The sequence below is a fragment of the Ruditapes philippinarum genome, unplaced genomic scaffold, assembly GCF_026571515.1.
Source record: "Ruditapes philippinarum isolate M1 unplaced genomic scaffold, ASM2657151v2 ctg1367_1_1_1_1, whole genome shotgun sequence".
Lineage (NCBI taxonomy): Eukaryota > Metazoa > Mollusca > Bivalvia > Venerida > Veneridae > Ruditapes > Ruditapes philippinarum.
Window position 1 is genome coordinate 87,750 of NW_026852459.1, and position 20,603 is coordinate 108,352.

The 20,603-nt window shown below is 33.6% G+C and overlaps 2 protein-coding genes across 2 annotated transcripts in view; one reads left to right on the forward strand and one right to left on the reverse strand.

Annotated features, from left to right (window-relative positions):
- LOC132713048 (putative defense protein 3) overlaps window positions 1-20,603 on the forward strand; it is a 35,126-nt gene that overhangs the window by 7,421 nt on the left and 7,102 nt on the right. The window lies entirely within an intron of this gene.
- On the reverse strand, window positions 1,001-15,652 carry LOC132713042 (uncharacterized). Its single transcript, XM_060695491.1, has 5 exons — window positions 15,546-15,652; window positions 8,966-9,602; window positions 5,154-5,314; window positions 3,351-3,592; window positions 1,001-1,927 (listed from the first exon to the last, which is right to left on the reverse strand). The coding sequence occupies exons 1-5, from the start codon at window positions 15,648-15,650 to the stop codon at window positions 1,759-1,761; spliced, it is 1,314 nt and encodes a 437-aa protein (XP_060551474.1). The 5' UTR covers window positions 15,651-15,652; the 3' UTR covers window positions 1,001-1,758.

A 20,603-nucleotide genomic window follows, 5' to 3' on the forward strand; every position in this document is an offset into this window, starting at 1 on the left:
TTTTCAAATGTCCCTGAGTTCTTGTGATAACTCAAAATATGCCCTTGAGTTCTTATGATAACTTTTGTTACTGCCAATGTGTTTCTTGTGCTAAATCACGGCACGTTTTAGCATTTTTTATTATTCAATAAGGTTGTAAATCATTATGAAATTTAGTACGCTCATTTTTTGCACAAGAGTGAGGATATGTAATGTTGGTTTTGAGCGTATTTTAGTTAAAGAGATAGTACTGAGATATCATATCCCCGTTTCTTTTTTTATGGTATTTTTGCTGACGCAGATTTCGTAGACTGGAAAAAGGATTGTTGTAGAGCATTGGCTTTCATAATAAAATGCTGTCAAGTATGGTGTCTTCATGTATTTTTTTTTCTGCCGATGTTTGATTGGTATTTCCGTATGCATTTAACGTATGCAATCTTAGTGGAGGAAACTCTGCTAATTTTGCTGTAATAAATAATAAAAATATCTTTTAGTCAAACATATTTCGTTTGAACACGGAGGGACTTGCAAATTTGTTCAAGAGATCGGTAGTTATAGAGCCAACCGCAGTTGAGTTTTTATCATATTATCGTACTTTTTGGTAACATAGGTTTAAAGAAATTATCCTTGTTTTATACATGTTCTTGTTTATTATGGTATAAAATGAAACATATTACTTAGCCCTTAGAAAAGCGATGCACAACTATATATTATCTGCTTAAGAAAGATGGTTGAGAATAACGTGTAAGTTTTGAGATATTTTTGTTTTGTGGTTTAGGCCATGATACTGCCGCTGAATAAATCTTTACTGTAGATGATGGCCTATCACCTGTTTATCCTTTGCAGACACTCCAGACCAACATTTTCCACATTTGTGTGCAAAGGATGAGCGTATTATATTACATAAGTATTTACAACCTTATTGAATGATAACGATAAAACGTGTCGTGAGTTAGCACAAGAAACACATTTGCATTAACAAAAGTTATCACAAGAATTCCAGAACATATTTTGGGTTATCACAAGAACTCCGGGACATTTGAAAAATCGGGTATAAATTTGTTAGCCGGGGCCTTATGTTTGCAATTTTGTATTATCATTAGGTAATTATGTATGGCAATGATGAAGACTTGAAATAAACAGGTCAATACTTGCGAAATGGCAAATAATTTGACATTTTTCTTGAAAACTACAAGATTTTAAGCAAGAGGCGATGAAAAATGGACTATGAATTAGTTCTTGACACATGTGATACAATATGTAAGGCAAGCTTAATCATGAAAGTTTAATTAAGCACCTAAAACTCACTTTTTAAAGATGAAAATTACCATTTTCGACAAGTGTTTTTGCAGTATATACAATAGTTTTCCGACGAACTCTGTGACAGTTATCACAAGAACTCATTGACAAGTTATCATAAGAACTCCATCCCTCGTGTAACACTTCCTCCCATGTGTAAAGTAATATTTCATCTAGTTGTATAATCGCAATGAATGTGTAAATATCAAGCGAATATTAAAGATAAATAGCATGTCGATTATATTTCTCAAAAATACACTCCGCCTCTGGATGTTTTACCCTGATATGTACTACCGGAAGCTCGTATATTTCTTTTTTAAACGAAGTACAATTCGTCGATCCATATATAAGGCCGGTCCTCCTTGAATAAGCAGCAATACTGCGGGAAAAAATAATGGTGGCATATAGAAATCGTCCATGGTGCTGAAACTCAAACTGTTAATCAAACAAATGCAAAACTACGTTTTTACATGTGTTGTTTCACATTTTGTTTATTTTTTGTTTTGCTCTTTGAACATTCGTTTCAATTTTGCTCGTGAATCTTGATATCCGTTTGTCCTTAATTCGTGCACGTGTAAAGCAATCGTCTCGGAAATGCACACATTTTCTGTAATGATTTATATTCATTATCGAAAGAGGATCTTTAAATCTGAAAAATAAAAACCAAAAAGTCGTTATATAAACCTGTACGAAAGCCGGTGGTAACATTTCAATTTTATGACTTTCCGATTTCATCTCCGTGAAATCACAATGTTAACTTCGTGAATTCACATTTTCAACATACAGAATTCAAAAATTCACGATTTCAACTTCATGAAATTCACGACTTCACGATTTCAACTTCGTGAACCTAACGTATTTAACTTCACGAGTTCAAGATTTCATTTTCACGAAGTTGAAATCATTAATTCGTGAAGTTAAAATTGTGAAGTCGTGAGTTCTGTATGTTGAAATCGTGAATTCATGAAGTTAAAATTTCAAAAAGTTGAAATGTCATCAACGATCTTTCTTAAACCAGACACATGTATTGCCTCACCATTAGCGATTACGAACAGAGTGCCAAAGTGGAGCTCTATTTTGTGAATTGCACAATAAAAAGAAAAGCAAATGCGACATCAAAGAGTTCTTGTGGACAAAATCATGATATAAAGAATGACAACGGAATCTATTATTGCCGGGACAATATCATAAGCACAATAAAAGAGATAATTTATCGTGTGATGTGTCACCTTGGTCAGACAAATAAACATTCATTGTAAAAAAAAATACTTGTGTATTTTCCTTACATGTATTTTCTTAAAAACTTTATTGATATTGTTTGTAAGCGTACCCAACAAATGTTCATTAAATCTGTACAAAGGCACATTTTGCAAGAAAATAAGTACAACGTAAAATCTTCATATTAGCAGTATCTTCACTAATTAATTGTAAACTTATTAAAAAAATAAAGCGAATCTTAAAAAAAAACAGCAACATTAACAAACAAAACAAGAGTTGTCGGTAGGACAGCACGCTCGACTATTCCTAGCGCTTGATAGTAAAAGAGCCTTGATAATGTAAAATTTTCAAAGTTAAAACAGGGCCAAATTTTTCTTTCAGTCGATGTTACAGTTATATGTCTCGGGAAGAGTCAACAATTTCAACTTGTTTCAAAGCCAGATGTCAATGTAACATGAAAATATCTGAGGTGGTATGCGAACTTTAATGTTTATTCATAGTTGAAAAAGGACATAATTCTATCAAAATGCTTGATAGTTACCTCTTCCTGTTTACAGGTTGGGGTTACGATGGTGAACAAGTGTGCAAAGATGCAAAACCATATGTCAATGGACTTTGAAAATATTTGAGGTGTTACATAAGTGGTTACGCCGACACTCGAGTGACTAGTATAGCTCTACTTATTCTTATTGAATAGTCGAGATAAAAACATTATAAACTTGTCAATATAAAATAATGCGAATCTTATACTGTATCTGATCAATGTTATGAATTAGCAAATATAAATTGAGGTAAATCTTACAGTGTAAGGTCAGCTAGTTAATGTAAAATGATGCATATCCTACATGTCTTACATTGTATATGACGAATTGTGAGCTTTACATCCGTGAGTGACGACACTTCCTCTCTGAACTCTAGCTGGTATGTGTATAAGTTTTCTCTGATTTATGTCGACGGGAGCATTTGATATAGTTCTGTCCTCATACTTTGATATCACAAGTTTTCCGGCTTTATTTGTCGGCGGCCAGTCCAGTATAAACATTTCACCGTATACCTCAACAGCAGACATGTTTGGTAGAATGTACAAAAGCTTATTCTACAAAGATAGTTCAATATATAGAGGATATTGAATGAGTGTATGTTCAATGCACGAGTTGAATAAAATTATATTATGCGAGCCTCTGGCGAGCATAATATTACTTTAATCAACAAGTTCAATAAATTCAGTAATGAACTTACACGAATTTAATATTCTATTTATCACATACCCAAAATAAAGACCGTTTAAAGTGAAAAACGAGTCATTATTGACTCGCCTATAGTATAATGCTAACATTTAGCGCGTCTTTACACTATGTTTGTATAACGCTAATGACATGTCAAAATATATGCACGGCTGTGCAATGCCATTTTTAATCGGCACGGGTGTGTGATAAAATAACTTACCATATTCTTTACGTGATGAGCTCAGATAAAATTACGTCTAAAGTTATGTCTAAAGTTATGTCTAAGGTTATGTGTAAAGTTACATTTAACTTAAAGGTTATATCTAAGTTATGTCTTATGATATGTCTAATGTTATGTCAATTTTGTTATAAAATATTGTACATAAAAGTGTATTAATAATAATAATAATAATAATAATAATAATAATAATAATAAAAAAAATAACAATAATAATAATTAAGTTTATAACTAATTGAAGTGTAAAGACTTCAATGTAAATTTAAAAAAAAATATAATCTCATTAGATATCTCAATGGATGAAATCTTTTCCGATTAAGTAGTTTCGAAGTTTCGGCCAAAAATTAACACGTTTCCTTATGAGCCTACCCGAACTTAACGCCACCGTCTTCTATTTATATATATGTATACTCCATCCTTGGCAAATTTTCAAACATAATGCGCATTTAAATGCTTTCGTCATAATGGTCATAATAAGGCTGGAATAAACTTTAGCGAAAATATGATCGACTCCAATTTTACCGTTTTCCAAATATACGTATCAGATACTGATTAAATTGTGCAAAAAGTAACGCCGAATTTTAGCTATGGCCGAAACGACAACACGATAAGTAAGCATAAATCAAATTAAAAGACAGGCCTACGGTTGTTCTGATATTTGGCTGCTCTAATATCTTTCTTTATCCAGTATTACAAATATTTACAGGAATATGTTTACTTTTTAAAAACATTCGTGAGAATGACATCCATGGCGACTTTTGTTTAAAACTTTTTTCTTTGAAACTAGGTACACCTTAGACATTTGCCAAACTGCTAGTTTCACGTAATTGTTGTGCAGTCGAAAACCTGCGGAATTCTTTGGAAAAAAAATGAATAAAACTGCATGATATTTACTTTTAAAACATAAAGTTATAAATGTTATTCTTATCTACATGTATACTAAAAGGAAACTTGGAGGTAACCATCGTTGCTTCGGTGCATCATTCACTAAATAGGCATGTTAACGTCACATATTTATCAGTAATATGACACAAGAGGTTAGCTAAATGTCTTATGACATACATGTATACGTAATAGTATTGAAATATATCAAACAAACAAAAAAATCGACTTTAATACGTAAACCAGGTCTTCATTTTAGCGAGCTATATTTTGGAAATACTTTTAATGTCATCTCATTCTGATTAACCTACCATCATGGTCTCCAAATTTCTGTCCGTAACTGGTACGATAAACTCATCCAAGTCAATAACACCGACATATTGGTAACCACTCAGCCGACCTTGACAATCATGAACGACCAATTGTTCTATATTCCAAGCCTCTTTAGTCTTCATACCCGGTCTGTGTGTTTCTGGAAATTAATGGCACACAATACTTGAAATATTTTAATTTTTTTCTTTAGGTTTGTTTTAAAGTATACATATAGTGTCAAACATGAGAAGAAAATGCCTCATTTTACACAACCTAGTCATATTAACAATAAATATGATAAAAATATCATTAATAAATTTAGAGCAAATAATTTTATCAATTTCAAATACGAATCAAATAGGATTTTAATTTAATACACAAACACACTTTTTATGACATTTACATAATCTCTATGTGAAAAAAAATGAAATTTACAATTATTTATGGCTTATTAGCACACAACACAACATGACGAAAGCGATGCTGTGCGATAATTTGCCATTCTTCTAAATATGTACGGCGGAGTTGAGGTTCTTTGGCAGGTGGTTGAAGTACGAGTTCTCACGCGACAACCAAGCAAAAAAAAATGGGCTTTTGTCCGCCCAGTCATTTTCACGGGAGGGCTTTTGTCCGCCTTGTCATTTTTTGACGGGAGGGCTTTTGTCCGGGAGGGCTTTTGTCCTTCACGCACTTTACATAGTTCACCGAAATGTGCATCTGTTAGAAAGATATGTTGGTTTCCGGTAACGCACATGCTGGTCTACTCCCATTTGAGGACAACATTTTCAGGAAAATGAATGGTAAGTTTTACAATATTGAGTTATTTTTTGTTAAATATGAACTTTTATAGTAAAAAATCGAAATGCCAACCTTATATTATATTGTTCATTTATAGTTACTCAATCACGTATTATCATTTGATGCAGTCTTTTTTGAGAAATTTAAGTTGTCGTGGGTTTATGTGTGTCAAACCATGCAGAAAATGACTGAAAATAAGCTCAAAACAATACAATATCACACAATGTGGAACCGTCATGGTGCAAAAAATACACCCGTGAAAAGTGGTTTACTTCTACATAATCTACAAGATCTGCGCATCATGCAAAACGAGTTTTTTTATTTATTTATTTTTTTATTTATTTATCTTTTTCCAACCGTATAAGATATATTGCTTGAAATGATTTTTTCTCCGAGTCGAGATAAAATATGTGAACAACTAATCAATCATACACACGATTTCACAGGTTCCACTTGATGAAAATTGCTATAAAATATCATTTTAAATGAAACTCATACAGCTGATGTTTATGACATTGATTCAAAAGTTCTAGTGTTGGGCTTTAATTTTATTCGTATCAAATTACGGCATAATTTATAGTGACTTACTGAGTTTACCTCATTCGTTAAATTGAATTCATGTTTATTGTAATTTACCGGTTCAACACGTTTATTGTAATTTGGTTCAGTCAGATAACGAGAACGTGAAGAAAGCCAAACGTATTTTTGCTAAAAACTTATAGTATTTATAAGTATTTATATACATATTTATTTAAGGTTAATTACGATGATGCCGCTGTACATAGTCTGCGGTACGTTTTAATGTACACTACATGTATATAAATGTTATCATAACCGCTTAAAATTGTTGTTATAACAATAAAATAAAATCAGCTATAATAAAACAGAAAATAACGATATTTACAAATTTGTGCTTTATGTCATAAATTTAACAATAATTAATTTAGAATTGAATTATGAATGTCACATTTATCACAAATGACGGCACAAAGACCTGTTCAGCAACCAATCATATCGCTAGCCACAACAAAAGACAGCACTGCAAAAGTGGCCATACAGATAAAATATGCTGAATAAACGTGACTCTGGTGTAAGAAAATGTGTCATGGTTTCTTTTTCTAGGGTATAAAATGATCATTTTCATCATACTGAGTTTATTGAATAGTCTCACTGTCTGGTTATCAAATATATAAGAATTAGCAAAACTGAAACGTGATTTGGATGTAGAAATATGAAATTTAATCGATAATATATGCATATCTATTATCCATGATGTCAAATTTAGCCTTATTTATCATTCAACATTTCATTAGTTTGTCATAAATGAACGTGCAAGGTTAACGCCGCATTTCTTTAACCTTTTACCCCATGAGCATATTGCGAAAAATGGCCGTTTTCATTGAAAAGCCTCCTGTAACAAGTTCAAACTGCTATGAAACTATGAAAAATGCTTAAATACTGATGAACTGGGCACTAATGTTGTCTAGACCATAGCCTCTGTAACAGCATGCTCAATCGTAAATTTCCAGTTACCATTGCAACGGGGAAAGTCTGAAAATTGCCAAAAACAACTATTGTGCTTTGTTTTTTTCCATCAAAACTGATTTCAAAGTACTGCAACTTCTCAATGAATTGAGGTAGAGTAAAAGGCTTTTCAGCGTCGGTTACTAGTTACCCTAAGATCGACCTGAGGTCATTTTTAGCCTGTGACATGTCCAAAATTTTCTTAGCGATGAGGGGGACTGCCGCCCCCTTCAAACCCCTCAAACAGAAGGGGGCACATCCCCTTCTGGCAACCCCCTCATTTAACATTTGGATGGGGCGCCTTTTTTTAACAACATTTCTCAAACGAAAAACAGTGTTTGGGGCCTAAATAGGGCATTTTTTCACTGTTTGAGGCCTCAAAAAGGTTGGGGGGGGGGGCAAAAAGCCGTCGAAACATGCTTATATAAGGGTAAAGGTTAACAAAAAATGATGGAAAACCTTGGAATTACCAAAAAATAGTTTTTCCATGTTAACGCGTGCCCATACACCTAATTTTGGTGAAAAATTGTTGTTTTTTGACATTTTTATTTTATTTTTTTATTAAGCAGCATGTGCTAAATAAACGAAATGAAATTAAATCAAATAAATAATAACAGTTAAATAAGACTCGTCATAGGAAACAGAATTAGAAAAAAAACAAAAAAAACGTCATATTTTGCGTGTAAAATATTCAGAAAATAACAAATAGTGTTCAATCTATCGTAAGTGAAAGTGAAATAAAGAATAATAGTGTGAAATGAATTAATCATCAAAACTATTTTGACTTCTCGCGTGTTTTTTCCTCTTAAATATAATTTTAAAAAGAAAAAGAAAAAAAAAGCATTATGAATTGTAATTTAAAATAAAGTTTTTACATAATATAAACCATGATTTCGTTCTTTTGGGAAGAAGAGTATATTTTCTATAATTTCATTTAAAATAATCAAAGGACATGCGATATGGTACTTAAACAAGGAAAAATGAACTATTGTTTTCATGTTTTGAGGCCCTGTTATAGAATCAGGTCTAATTAATCAGTATATAACCTGCAACATGCACTTCATCGTTAGTGAGAAGTGCAGGGTTATAGTTGTGATTTAAGCTAACATTACATTAAAGGTCCATTATGCTCCCAGAAACCATTAAATTGATACATCGTTTTTAAATGGCAAATATGTCTTGTATAACACCTGAATACTTGTTTTAGACATATTTGATGCTCACTACCTGAATAACACTGAATGCTAAAATTATTTGTTATAAAAGTAACGAAATGAAAACAAAGTAGTATTATGACATCAATACAAAATACTTGACCAGTGCAACTGTACTATTTGTCCGAAAAACAATAGAAATAAATTATAGCTCAGAAATTTGAGCAATGAGTATTTGTTTGAAAACTATGAATAGGGCACCCAAAATAAAAAACTTTACAGAAAAAAAGTAAAAGCATAATGGGCCTTTAAATGATAAGTAATTTGTTGAATACCTGCTGATGGTGGCAAAGTTAAATGGACGACATCGACAAATCCAATAGATCGATAATACTTAAGTAATTTCGAACCCATGACCGATAGTTTGTATGGATATAGTATCACTTTGTTCACTCCCATATATTTATGATACTCCATCCATTCAACTGTCAATGCAATATTTATGTCACCATATATTATTTTTCCACAAACAGCAAAACTGAATTGCTTCGTCACTTTTAAAGGATAGTAGGGTTCCCTAAATATATTTTCATTTGTGCACGAATGCTGGGTGCTTACAGTCACTCCTGCTACCCGTAGATAACCATACTCATGTTGTTGTGTTGGATTTGGACACTCAACTTGAGCAGTCGTGTTAAACATTTCACTTCTTTGATTTATCCCTAGATGACCTAGCCTAATTAGTTTGCCACCTCGCATGAGATAACAACAATAAATGTCGTCTGCAACAAATGTTTGATTACTCCACGTGTTAACTGTAAATATATCATAATTTTCATTCTCAGATGAATTCAGTGCGATTACAGAAAACACAAAATATTGCGGACTGGCACGAACTGGTGTATTGTATACTTGATTATCTCCATCAATTCTGTATAATGTAGCTCTCTTACCACCGGATGAACGTATTACCTAAAATTAAGGAAATAGAAAAATACTATGATTATATTCAACAAAAGATCATCCAGGTTTTAGCATAAAAAAGAAAACACTGTATAATGCCATTATAAACTACCGTTAAAAGTTGTATAATAATTAACTGAAGACTTTGACACAATACAGAATATTTATAGTAGTAAACCTACATGACCAGTAGTACCATAAGCTTGAGTCAATAGCTGGTATAATTTACTCCCGACTACAACATGTACAACGTATTTTCTTCACGCATGATCGACGTCATTTCGTAAGGACTTCATTACATTTTCGGCTGATCGTTCTGATGCGGAAAAAAAGTTATGTGATATGCACTTTTGAGTTAAAAATTCCACATCCTTGATTTAGAACACCGTCAATTTGATCAATAAGGTCTCACACATTGCGATAAATCACGTTGCCAATAATGTTACCTCATGAACATGAACATGAACATAGACAAGACAATGCATCAAAGTCTATGTTCTTCTCTTGAAAAAAAAGAAGATAGTTTCAGTTGTAACCAATGATTTTCAAAATAGAAATAATTTTTATAAGCTTTTATTTGTTTGGGTCGTCAGACCAAACAAATAATGGTAGCGAAAGTTCAGACCCTGATGTGCTTATTTGCAAATACCAAAAGTAGTCCAAACTCCTCGACGCGGTTACTTCCCTTTAACGCCGAAAAATTAAGGTGAAATCACAGCGTAAAGATTGTCAAATGACAGGCGCATTAATTTTCAAGCCATTCTCAGGGAAGAACAAAAAGTTCCCGATTGGTCGAAGAATTCTTATATTGTGTTATTCTTTACAGATAAACATGATTAAGAAATTCTTTTGAAAGCACTTAAATCATATAAAAAAGGTAAGGCGTGAGGAAATGACAAAATTTATTATGAAAACATTATTCACGGTGGGTCCTTACTTCGATGTGTATTAATAAAGTTATTCAATGGAATGTTAACCTTAGGCCACACCCCGACCGATTTATAAAAAGGGGATTATTTCAACACTTTTCAAGGGAGCCAATAAAAAGAAAACTGATCATAACAGTTACCGAGCAATATCTTTGTGTTCTTGTCTGCTTAAACTTTATGAAAAAGTCCTCATGCAGTTAACTGAAGATGGCAGGAAATTAAAGGTTAACTCAATCGCAGAGAGGATTTCAAATAAATGTGAACTGCCTGATGACAACGTATATGTTACGTGAATGTATCAACTACGCAAAAGAAAATAATTCTCCGGTATATACGTGTTTCCTAGACGCCAAGCAAACGTTCGACAGAACATGGACATCTCTCCTATTAATCAAATTATACAATACCGGTATTGACATTACAATATTGAAGGCAATATTATTATTTTTCACAGAATGCTTTAGCTGTGTTAAATCACAAGGCTATACATCAGACTGGTTCCCGATTCTGCAAGATACCAGACAAGTACAGTGCCTCAGTCCCTACCTATATATCGTATTCATTAATCAGCTGATGAATGAAATAGAAAATAATGAATATTGCTTCAAACTTCATGATATACGATGTGGTTGTCCAACGTCGGCGGATGATATGGTGCTTATATCACATGTTAAACACGGTCTTGACAACCTTCTTGACATATGTTATACAAACTCTCAAAACGAACGAATTTTGTACAATCCAGATAAGTGTAAAGTCGTTGTTTTCAATGACAAATCTAATGTTCCTCGTAAATGGAAATTTGGAAGCAGAGAAATCGAAGAAGCACCTGGGGGTGCCTTGAAATAAGTCTTTATCCTTATCACAAAATATAGAGGAAAGTTGTACTAAACTCCGCAAAACATTTTATAGCTGTGCGGATTGTGGAATACAAAAACATGGGTTTAACCCGCTCACGTCTAAGAAAATATATGAATCAAGCGCTATATGGGAGTGAACTGTGGAATGAAATTACAGACGCACAGTTAGCTCCCCTTGAACGAGCTCACCGTCAATGCAGTAACATATACAAAGCGTTCCGAGACTTCGTGTTAAGCTGTCTAGGCATATATCCGATAGGCGTCATCATTGACAAAAGGAAACTTCGGTTTACTGTGTCGTTTGAATATAAAATTTAAAGTTAAACAAGTATTTTCAAATCGTACATGCTGGAACCCAGAAAAGTGTCTGGATTTATCTCAGATTTATACAAAATATTAGGTCGGTATGGACTAACTTCGTTCTTACGAATTTACATGAACACTGGAACTATACAATCCTCATACGCATGGAAAAACACGATCAAATCAGCCATTCACAAAACTGTTGAATTCGAATGGCGCAATAGAATATTATGCGATGCCAGTCTATCTAGTTTCTCCCGCTTGCACTCAAAGTATGAACTTGTATGTTGTGAGTATAAAACATATCAGATTCAATGTGTTTATGCATTCAGACTTCTTTCTAAATTTTTCTCAAGAAACTATGAAGTAACGTGTAATAAATGTGAATTACCCACTGACTATATTGTGTTACACATTGTTTTCTTCTGTGAGAAAATGGAGAGTATCAGATCTACATTACGGTCTAACCTGTCACATATTTTAGGCATACAACAATTCGAAATGTTTTGTACCCTTTCACTAGAATCACAACTTTTAGAAATTTTTAGTGGTTTTGATTCTTTTGACATGAACGATAGCCTGAGAGTATCATGTTTTAAGGTGTTCCTAGCAAGTGTCTATAACACTATGTAACAATGTACAAGTAAAATGGTTTCATGCGGGGAACATTTTTAATGATATAAAGATATTTCATTTAACTATTTTCAACATTGTTTTGGGAGAGGGGAATAAATAAACGTTTGTATCAGGAATATAGTTGACAATAATCGATCAATATAGAAGAAGGTCTTTGGAAACTGGTGGCCGTTGATGACCGGAGAAGGTCGAACATAAAACAATTATTTCTTTTTAAGAAAATGATTAAATAGGCCTTCCATTTTATGAATAATTCCAAGCAAAAAAGTAAACGCACAGTCAAGTTTAAGCAGAAAATATCTATATTTATAATGGCAGATGCCACTACGAATATTTTAATTTTGTAGATTTTCAGTATAAACAATTTATTGTTTGTAAAATTTGAGATACATATATTAAAGAAACAATGAAAATTTTCAAATACATCATTCATACCGTTTTCCACCTTAAACGGTAAAATAATTATAGAAAATTAGAAATATCACGTAATAGTTTTTTGTTCTTAATTAGGTGTAATTCTGACTAATTCCCTAGAGGGAGGTAATTCCGTAACGTACCGACAAACGGTATTTAGCCAGGTTTTCGAAAAGGTCAATTAACCAATCGTGTACGGTTTACAGATCACATGCACCTCCATGTACCGAAAACAGGTGACGTGCTCCTCCATACCTCAAAAGTTAAACGCGTACCAATACCCTGCGGTCTCCAGACCGCAGGGAATAAACTGTGATATTAGCAGATGGCGAATAACTTTATTGCATTAAGTTATATTGAGTTATGAACGTGTACATAAAGATTTAATACTGAATGTTATATATTTTCAATTATTTATGTTTGTTTTATGAATTTTCTTATTATAAATGTACATTTTTGTGATATCATTACTCTTTGTTCACAACACAACCTACACATCTTAATGTTTCGTTTTCGGTTTAAGGTTAACATACAAGTGTTGTTTTCCATAAGAATTCTTTTTTTTTCACTATTGCTTAATTTAAATCATAGACAATGTAGAATACAGATAGTCAATAATTGATAGTTTGCGTAAGTGCCCTTATTCATATATAAAACAACAACACCTTGCCTAGCTTAAACACACTTTAATGGCCTTGATAATTTTGCAATCATTTATATATTATAACATTTATTTTCCCCAAAATTATCCATTGTCTTTCCTCAAAATTGAAATTATTGTAACTTTTAATTACTTAAATGATTTGGATTTTACCTCTGCCTTCACCTAAGCGATTTTGTTGCACTAAACAAGCTCATGTCCGTTGCTCTTGATATATACATATGAACATGATATCTATACAACTAAGTAGCTTATTCCTTTGTACATGCTATATAGATGCATTTTCTTTATACATAAAAATCTTGTATTTATATTTGCTGTATATAATATTATGATCCTTTGTACGAACTGTAATATATAATGTATTATGTAAATGTTCTTCAGTTATGGAGGAAATAAAGATAATAATAATAATAAGTTTACCGTGAAATTAATAAGGGTTGCAAACCCTAATTTAGAATAATGTGGTTTTCTTCAAATTGTTGTCTTATAACTTCACCGTGGTCGAGGGGTTACACGCTCGGTAAGGTAGTGAAAGGTCTGGAGTTCAAATCCCAAAGAAGTTTTTTTTATTAGTTGTTTAAGCCAAATAAACATTGAATTGAATATCAGTGTTGCAATTAGCCTTATAGCCAATTTACTACAGTTATAACACTGGAAACAGCATTGGTGACACTATACAAAAACAAAATAGTTTATAATCTCATAACCTTCACCTTTCTGACATTCTGAGACCACCCAAACAAATTCAGCTGAACCTTCTGTGCTTTGATCTTATTTATTGATGTTTTCTTAAATAATTGATTAATTGATTTACCCCTATTTTCTCGAGATTTTCGTGACAGCCCATATAAGGGAGATTTTTGACAAAAGTTCACGGACAATAAGGTAACCTTTACCTGTCATAGGGCAAAACCACATCCACCTCTATCATAAAATCATTATTCAAACATTTATTCCTTATGTTATAAATTTAGAAACTTTATTTTTTTATTATATAGATTCTCAGTATTTCATGTATAAAATTATATTTAAGTTTGTAATGTTAATTTCCTATAGGTCAATAGGAGTTATTAATGCAAGTGTACCACGTGACTAAGAAATTGTTTTACGACTGATCTTACGAGAACAAAAAATGAATCGGTAGCACATACTTAGACCATTCCACGTCTTATTTCAGTATCGCGATCTTTATTTTTTTTTTAAATATTGAACTTTTTTGTTGTTTCTTTTATTTTGACACCTCGAAATTTGTGAAGTTAGCAGCCTAGCAGCCTAAACGTTTTTTATGTGGTAGATGAAAGAAGAATTCAATTAAATACTTCTTTTATAAAATTAATTGATAAACTATTTAATTGATCGATTATGTAATGATATTTATTTTGATTTTATACAAAATACCAACATTAATATTTACATGTGTGTAAAAAGATAGTTTAATATATTTACATAATTTTCATTCTGTAACTATAGATATTCATTAATACAGTTAATATTTTGCTTGTTTCTTAATTTGTTTTATTGTAAAGAATGCGTTCTTCTTTTGGAGCAAATAAAGATTATCTATTTTGAACGAACGGAAAAAAGCTTGTAATACAGTCATTTAATGGCAGCAGTGATAACGACTTGCTAATATCACCAATATAGCACCAATACAGCCTACATAAATTTTTACCGTCGTCACGCGCTGTATAGCACCAATACAGCCTACATTTACCGTAGTCACGCGCTCTGTAGCACCAAGACAGCCTACATTTATCGTAATCACGCGCTCTATAGCACTCAGACAGCGTACATTTACCGTAGTCACGCGCTCTATAGCAGCAAAACAGCCTACATTTACCGTAGTCACGCGCTTTAAAGCAATAAGACAGCCTACATTTACCGTAGTCACGCGCTCTATAGCACCAATACAGCCTACATTTACCGTAGTCACGCGTTCTGTAGCACCAAGACAGTCTACATTTACCGTAGTCACGCGTTCTATTGCTCTCTTCTTAATTATCTATTTCTCTTGAATTCAAACTAGATCAGAACGATTGCAAACATATTAAGGTCTTTCAGATAAAACAAGAAAATAACTAGTAAACTTGAACACATTATCTTTTTATACGAAACAGTAAATAAATAAAAATAGAAGGGTACTGACCAGAAATCCAGTGCCTACTAATACACAATTCAGTGTCACCCAGCATACTAGAATTACAACTAATATCCTGAAATTCCTGAACAGAATTGAAATACATCGTCTCATTGTCGAATATGTATGTATGTATAAATATAGGCGTTATCATACCGTACAAGCGTATGATTTAAATCCCGTCTCTAAATTTATAAAGATATCATGGATATTCAAATATCGGCTTGTTGTGAGAGTATCCTATAATACAAAACCGATTTATTCACTTTGAATATTTCATTTTCAATTTATAGTGCATCACTATATGTGTCATTCATGCGTGTATTTTGTTTTCACCATATTCTTATAGAGTAGGCGCGTCACGCTGGCGTGAAACACATAAAAATAATAATAATAATAGCACGGTAAAATACTCATCGGTTGATGGCTTAATCAGAGATTTAACACGAAACTATTGAAGGGTTTTGACAATACAGTTTTTCATTTTTATATGAATAATATATAAAAGTTTAAACCAGCATATAGAAAGCATATATATTAGAGTATTATAAAGTTCATTCAAATGTTTGACTCCATTTGGTGTAATTCAAACGAACGGACCACTTTATTAAGAAACTAATCTACAATATATTTTATAGGAGGATTATTTTAATGCGTCAAAACATTAATAATTTCCCATTTCACTGTGCCGTTCATATTTGGCTCAGTTTTTCAGGTTTTGACAGCAACTTCACTTCGAAATGACCTTGGTAATGCTGCAGGGGTCTGTGTTCCACGCAGACAGTTACATGTAGAAGGCTGCATGAAGGTAATTTGCGGTCGAGAAGACCTTGCAAAAGTATCCTCTTGAAACATCGCCAGGTCCATTTGGAATGGACCATGGAGCATGCACGGTGGACCATGCAACACTGGAGACACGTTCTGTTCACTGTTGAGTCCAGGTTCTGCCTAGACTTCACAGATAGGTGTGCTAGAGTCTGGAGTAGACGAGGTGAACGTTTTCAGGCTACAAATATTTCTGAGCATGACCGGAGGTGGGTCAGTAATGGTGCGGGGAGGCATCAGCTGGGATGGACGAACCTGGTTGTGCTAAATAGAGGCACATTGACAGGTCAGCGATACATAGACAACATCTTAGACAACCAGGTTAAGTTGGATGCTGGAGCAGTCGGCGATCAGTCAAGTTCATTCTCATGGGCGATAATGCTCGCCCCCATAGGACCAGGGTGGTCCAGGACTACCTAGAGAGGGAGTCTATTGAATGCATGGACTGGCCAGCTCACTCACCTGACTTAAATCCAATAGAACACATGTGGAATTAGCTGCAGGTTAGAATTTCAGCTCGTCAGCTGCAACCCAGAACAATCCAGGATCTTGGAGCCATGTTGGTCCATGCAGCCACACCCGTTAGAACGATCAGAAACCTAAAAGGGAGTATGAGTAGGCGCATACGAGCTGTTTTTTGATAGTCACGGATCAAACACACACGGTATTTAGTAAAAAAAACAACACACACGGTATTTAGTAAAAAAGCAAAGACAAAAAAACAATAAACTAGAAATATCGCTGAATGCGATTCATACCCTCACCATGACGACTTGGAAAGGTGGTTAAGGGAATAACTTTAGTGGCACAAATACAAATACATAAAAGAAATTATCTCTGGTGAAAAAAAGACAAATTGTACAGCACGCCCGGCAAACTGTCGCTCCACTTCAAAATTGTGGTGTACGGTAAAACGAGCGAACGGCATTTCCGAGATAGAGCGGAAGGCCGATTATGAAGGATAATTGTAAGTGTTGTTTATGTTTTTGTCTTGTTATTCATTTAAGGTGCATTTTTTTGAAAAACGGAAAATGTAGTTCCGTGAAGGATTAATTTAGGCTTCCAATGATCTAAGCTGTTACAAACGGAAAATTATATCAAGCCTGGCAGAACTTTTCCCCCTGACGAAGTGAACGACGATCTGTTAAATATCAAACTTCAAACCATGAAAACGCTCTACATATAGGATTTTTTGAAAAAAGTGTTTTACAAAAATATCAACCCGTAACGTAACAAGAGCTAGTCTTTCGTGCAAAATAAACTACTCTTGGTGGATTTCTTACATTTCACGGTGATAGGGCGTTTAGCGCAACGTCAAAATATCATACGTCTGCCCGAGACACAGTATCTTTCTTGACAAAAAAGCTATGGCGGGCTTATCGAATTGTAGGAAATAGCTTATAAAATATCTTACTGTTAGACATTGCAAACTTTTTTCAACGTTTTAATTATTCCATCGAATATTTGAAACATTTTATCGTTAATTTAGCACAACACAATTCGCAGAACATCACATATTTCGAAGAAATAGTGTTTATAAAAGGTCGTGTCGACCTCAACATGAATTGTACTTATCACAAAAACCTAGGCTTTAACGACGATGTTTTTTGCTATGACCTGACGAGCCCGTATATATATAATGGTTAAGCGTTTTTCGAAAAAATGCAACTTAAATGAATAACAAGACAAAAACATAAACAACACTTACAATTATCTGTTTAAATCGGACTTAACTTTGTCAAAACACAATCCATAGTTACCACCACCCTCTTCCCCCCACACACTTTTTTAGTTATGAAACTTGACCTGCATATCTTACTTACGACACTTCATATATATCAGAACTTTCAAATGATAGAATTTATAGAGCGGACACAACATATTGTCTAGTATTGATTGTATGTAAATCTAAAGACTTAAACAGGTGCATAACTTTGTCAAATTGCAATCTAGAGTTATAGAACTTGACCTGCATATCTTATTTGTGACACCTCATATATCGTTAAAGTTTTGAGCAAATACCTGTGCTAGTTTCAGAAATATTCAAGTACATGTTAAAACTGAAGAAATTTCTTAATTGAAGAGCATATCTTACTTGCGACACTTCATATATATTTGAAGTTTCAAATGATGATATGTTCTAGTTTTAGAAATATTCAAGTACATGTTAAAATTTCAGAACATTTTCTAAGTCAAGTTTTGACCTTCAAGTGTGACCTCGACCTTAAGCCGGCAAAAGGGTAACATGGGTTCTGCACATAACCTTGTTGAGGTGAACATTTGAGCCAACATTGAAGACAATCTTTCAATTAGTGTAGGACTTACAGAGCGGACACGACATACTGTCTAATATTTGATTGTTTGATATTTGACCTTCAATTATTACCTTGACCTTGAGCTAACACATGGGCAACATGGGTTCTGCACATCCCCTTGTTGAGGTGAACATTTGAGCCAAGTTTGAAGAAAATCCTTCAATTGATATAGGAATTAAAGAGCGGACACGAAAATGGAGACGGACGGACCGACGCGGCAAAGCGAATTCATTATAGCCCCCCCCCCAACACATATTGTGGTGGGGGTATAAAAAAACCTTTTGCACGGCGTTAACATTAATTAAATTATCCCAAAAATATTCACACTCAAACATATGGTGCTTAGCAAAAGTTGAGTAGTATATATTAAGCTGTAGATGTTTGAAATAACTTTATTATTGTATTTATGTAAAATTATTAATCTATTAATCAGAAAGACGTGTCATTAAAAAAGTCAAACTAATTGCACATTTAATGCTATTATTTTATTTATTATTTCTGGCCAAAATCAGTTTTATGCAGTCATGGTTTAACTCGTATTACAATATTGAGTATAATTAATGATTTTCCGATATATTGGGGGCATGTATATATTATTGTCACTAAAGTTGTATATTGTATTCTATAGGGGCGCCCGTGGCCGAGTGGTTAAGGTCGTTGACTTCAAACCACTTGCCCCTCACCGCTGTGGGTTCGAATCCCGACAGGGACTTTGGATTCTTTCATGTGAGGAAGCTATCCAGCTAGCTTACGGAACGTCGGTGGTTCTACTCAGGTTCCCGTTCGTGCCTGAAATAATGTACGGAAGGGCACCTGAGGTCTTCCTCCACCAGTAAAGCTGGAACGTCGCCATATGACCTATAATGTGTCGGTGTGACGTAAAACCTAATTAAAACAAAACAAAATATTCTGTTACCCATTTCTATAAAGGAAGCACAATATAATCATTATATTCGCACTAGGGTGGCGTTCTCATTATATAAAGCACACTGTACCTCTGGCGTGTACAGAAGTTTCAGTTCCGCAACTAGTACTGGTAAACAGCATGGGTGAACTGTGGTCTTGTAATTTCAATGCGGTTTACTGCCGTGATCTTGTGTGAAAGCAGAGTTCCCATTTTTTACGTCGTGTAACACTGAACTGTAACATGGTAAAAGACACCTTGTGCCGATTATACTCGTATACATGTATTTACCTCCGGAGGCTGTTAAATGACTCCTCAAGTATGCTTTAATTTCTGGTTCTATGATCTAAAATATAATAAACCAATTACCAATATCATTAGTAGCTAAACATATATAGAGAAGTATCACTCGCGTAACCAGTATGAACGCATTTTAAAATGAACTGAATAGTTGAAAAACAAAATGGTTTCCGTCAGAAACGTAGTACTGTAAACCATTCACAAGTATCAAAGATAAAAATGTATGTGAGCAGTCTATTTTCAATGCCTTCATTGACTTCAGATAAACGGTGGAATGTCTTCAAACATGCTTTCAACAATTAAATCGAGATCTCTGTATCGTGTTTATACACTTAACATATCTTATAAGTGTGCACCTTTTATGTCCTTATAACTTCTTCGTTTATCAATATATTTTTACAAAATTTTGTGTTCTGACTATTGGCTGCATTTCCACACATTTCATGTGCTCAAGCATGTCAATTTTAATTATGAGGTGCGTTCAACCATGAACACAATGCACGAAAAATGTGAGAATGGGTGAATAAGATTGCACATGATATTCTCGGATACGAAAGAGATCCACATATCAGAAAAACACCTCATGGGTAGATTAGCTATAGAACAGCGTGCCATGGTATAGCCCTATGATTGGTCAACGCTGGTGTACACCAAACAGAGATTGGTAACAAAATTTATTTGTGTAATTTTATATTACTTTGCATTGTAAAAGCCCAAAATCGT

Coding starts and splice junctions, on each gene's coding strand:
- LOC132713042 (XM_060695491.1), bottom strand. CDS start 15,650: ATGAGACGATGTATTTCAATTCTGTTCAGGAATTTCAGGATATTAGTT. Junction 9,603..15,545: donor TAGTAGGCACTGGATTTCTG/GTCAGTACCCTT, acceptor CCTTAATTTTAG/GTAATACGTTCATCCGGTGG. Junction 1,928..3,350: donor CACAATTCGTCATATACAAT/GTAAGACATGTA, acceptor TTTATTTTTCAG/ATTTAAAGATCCTCTTTCGA.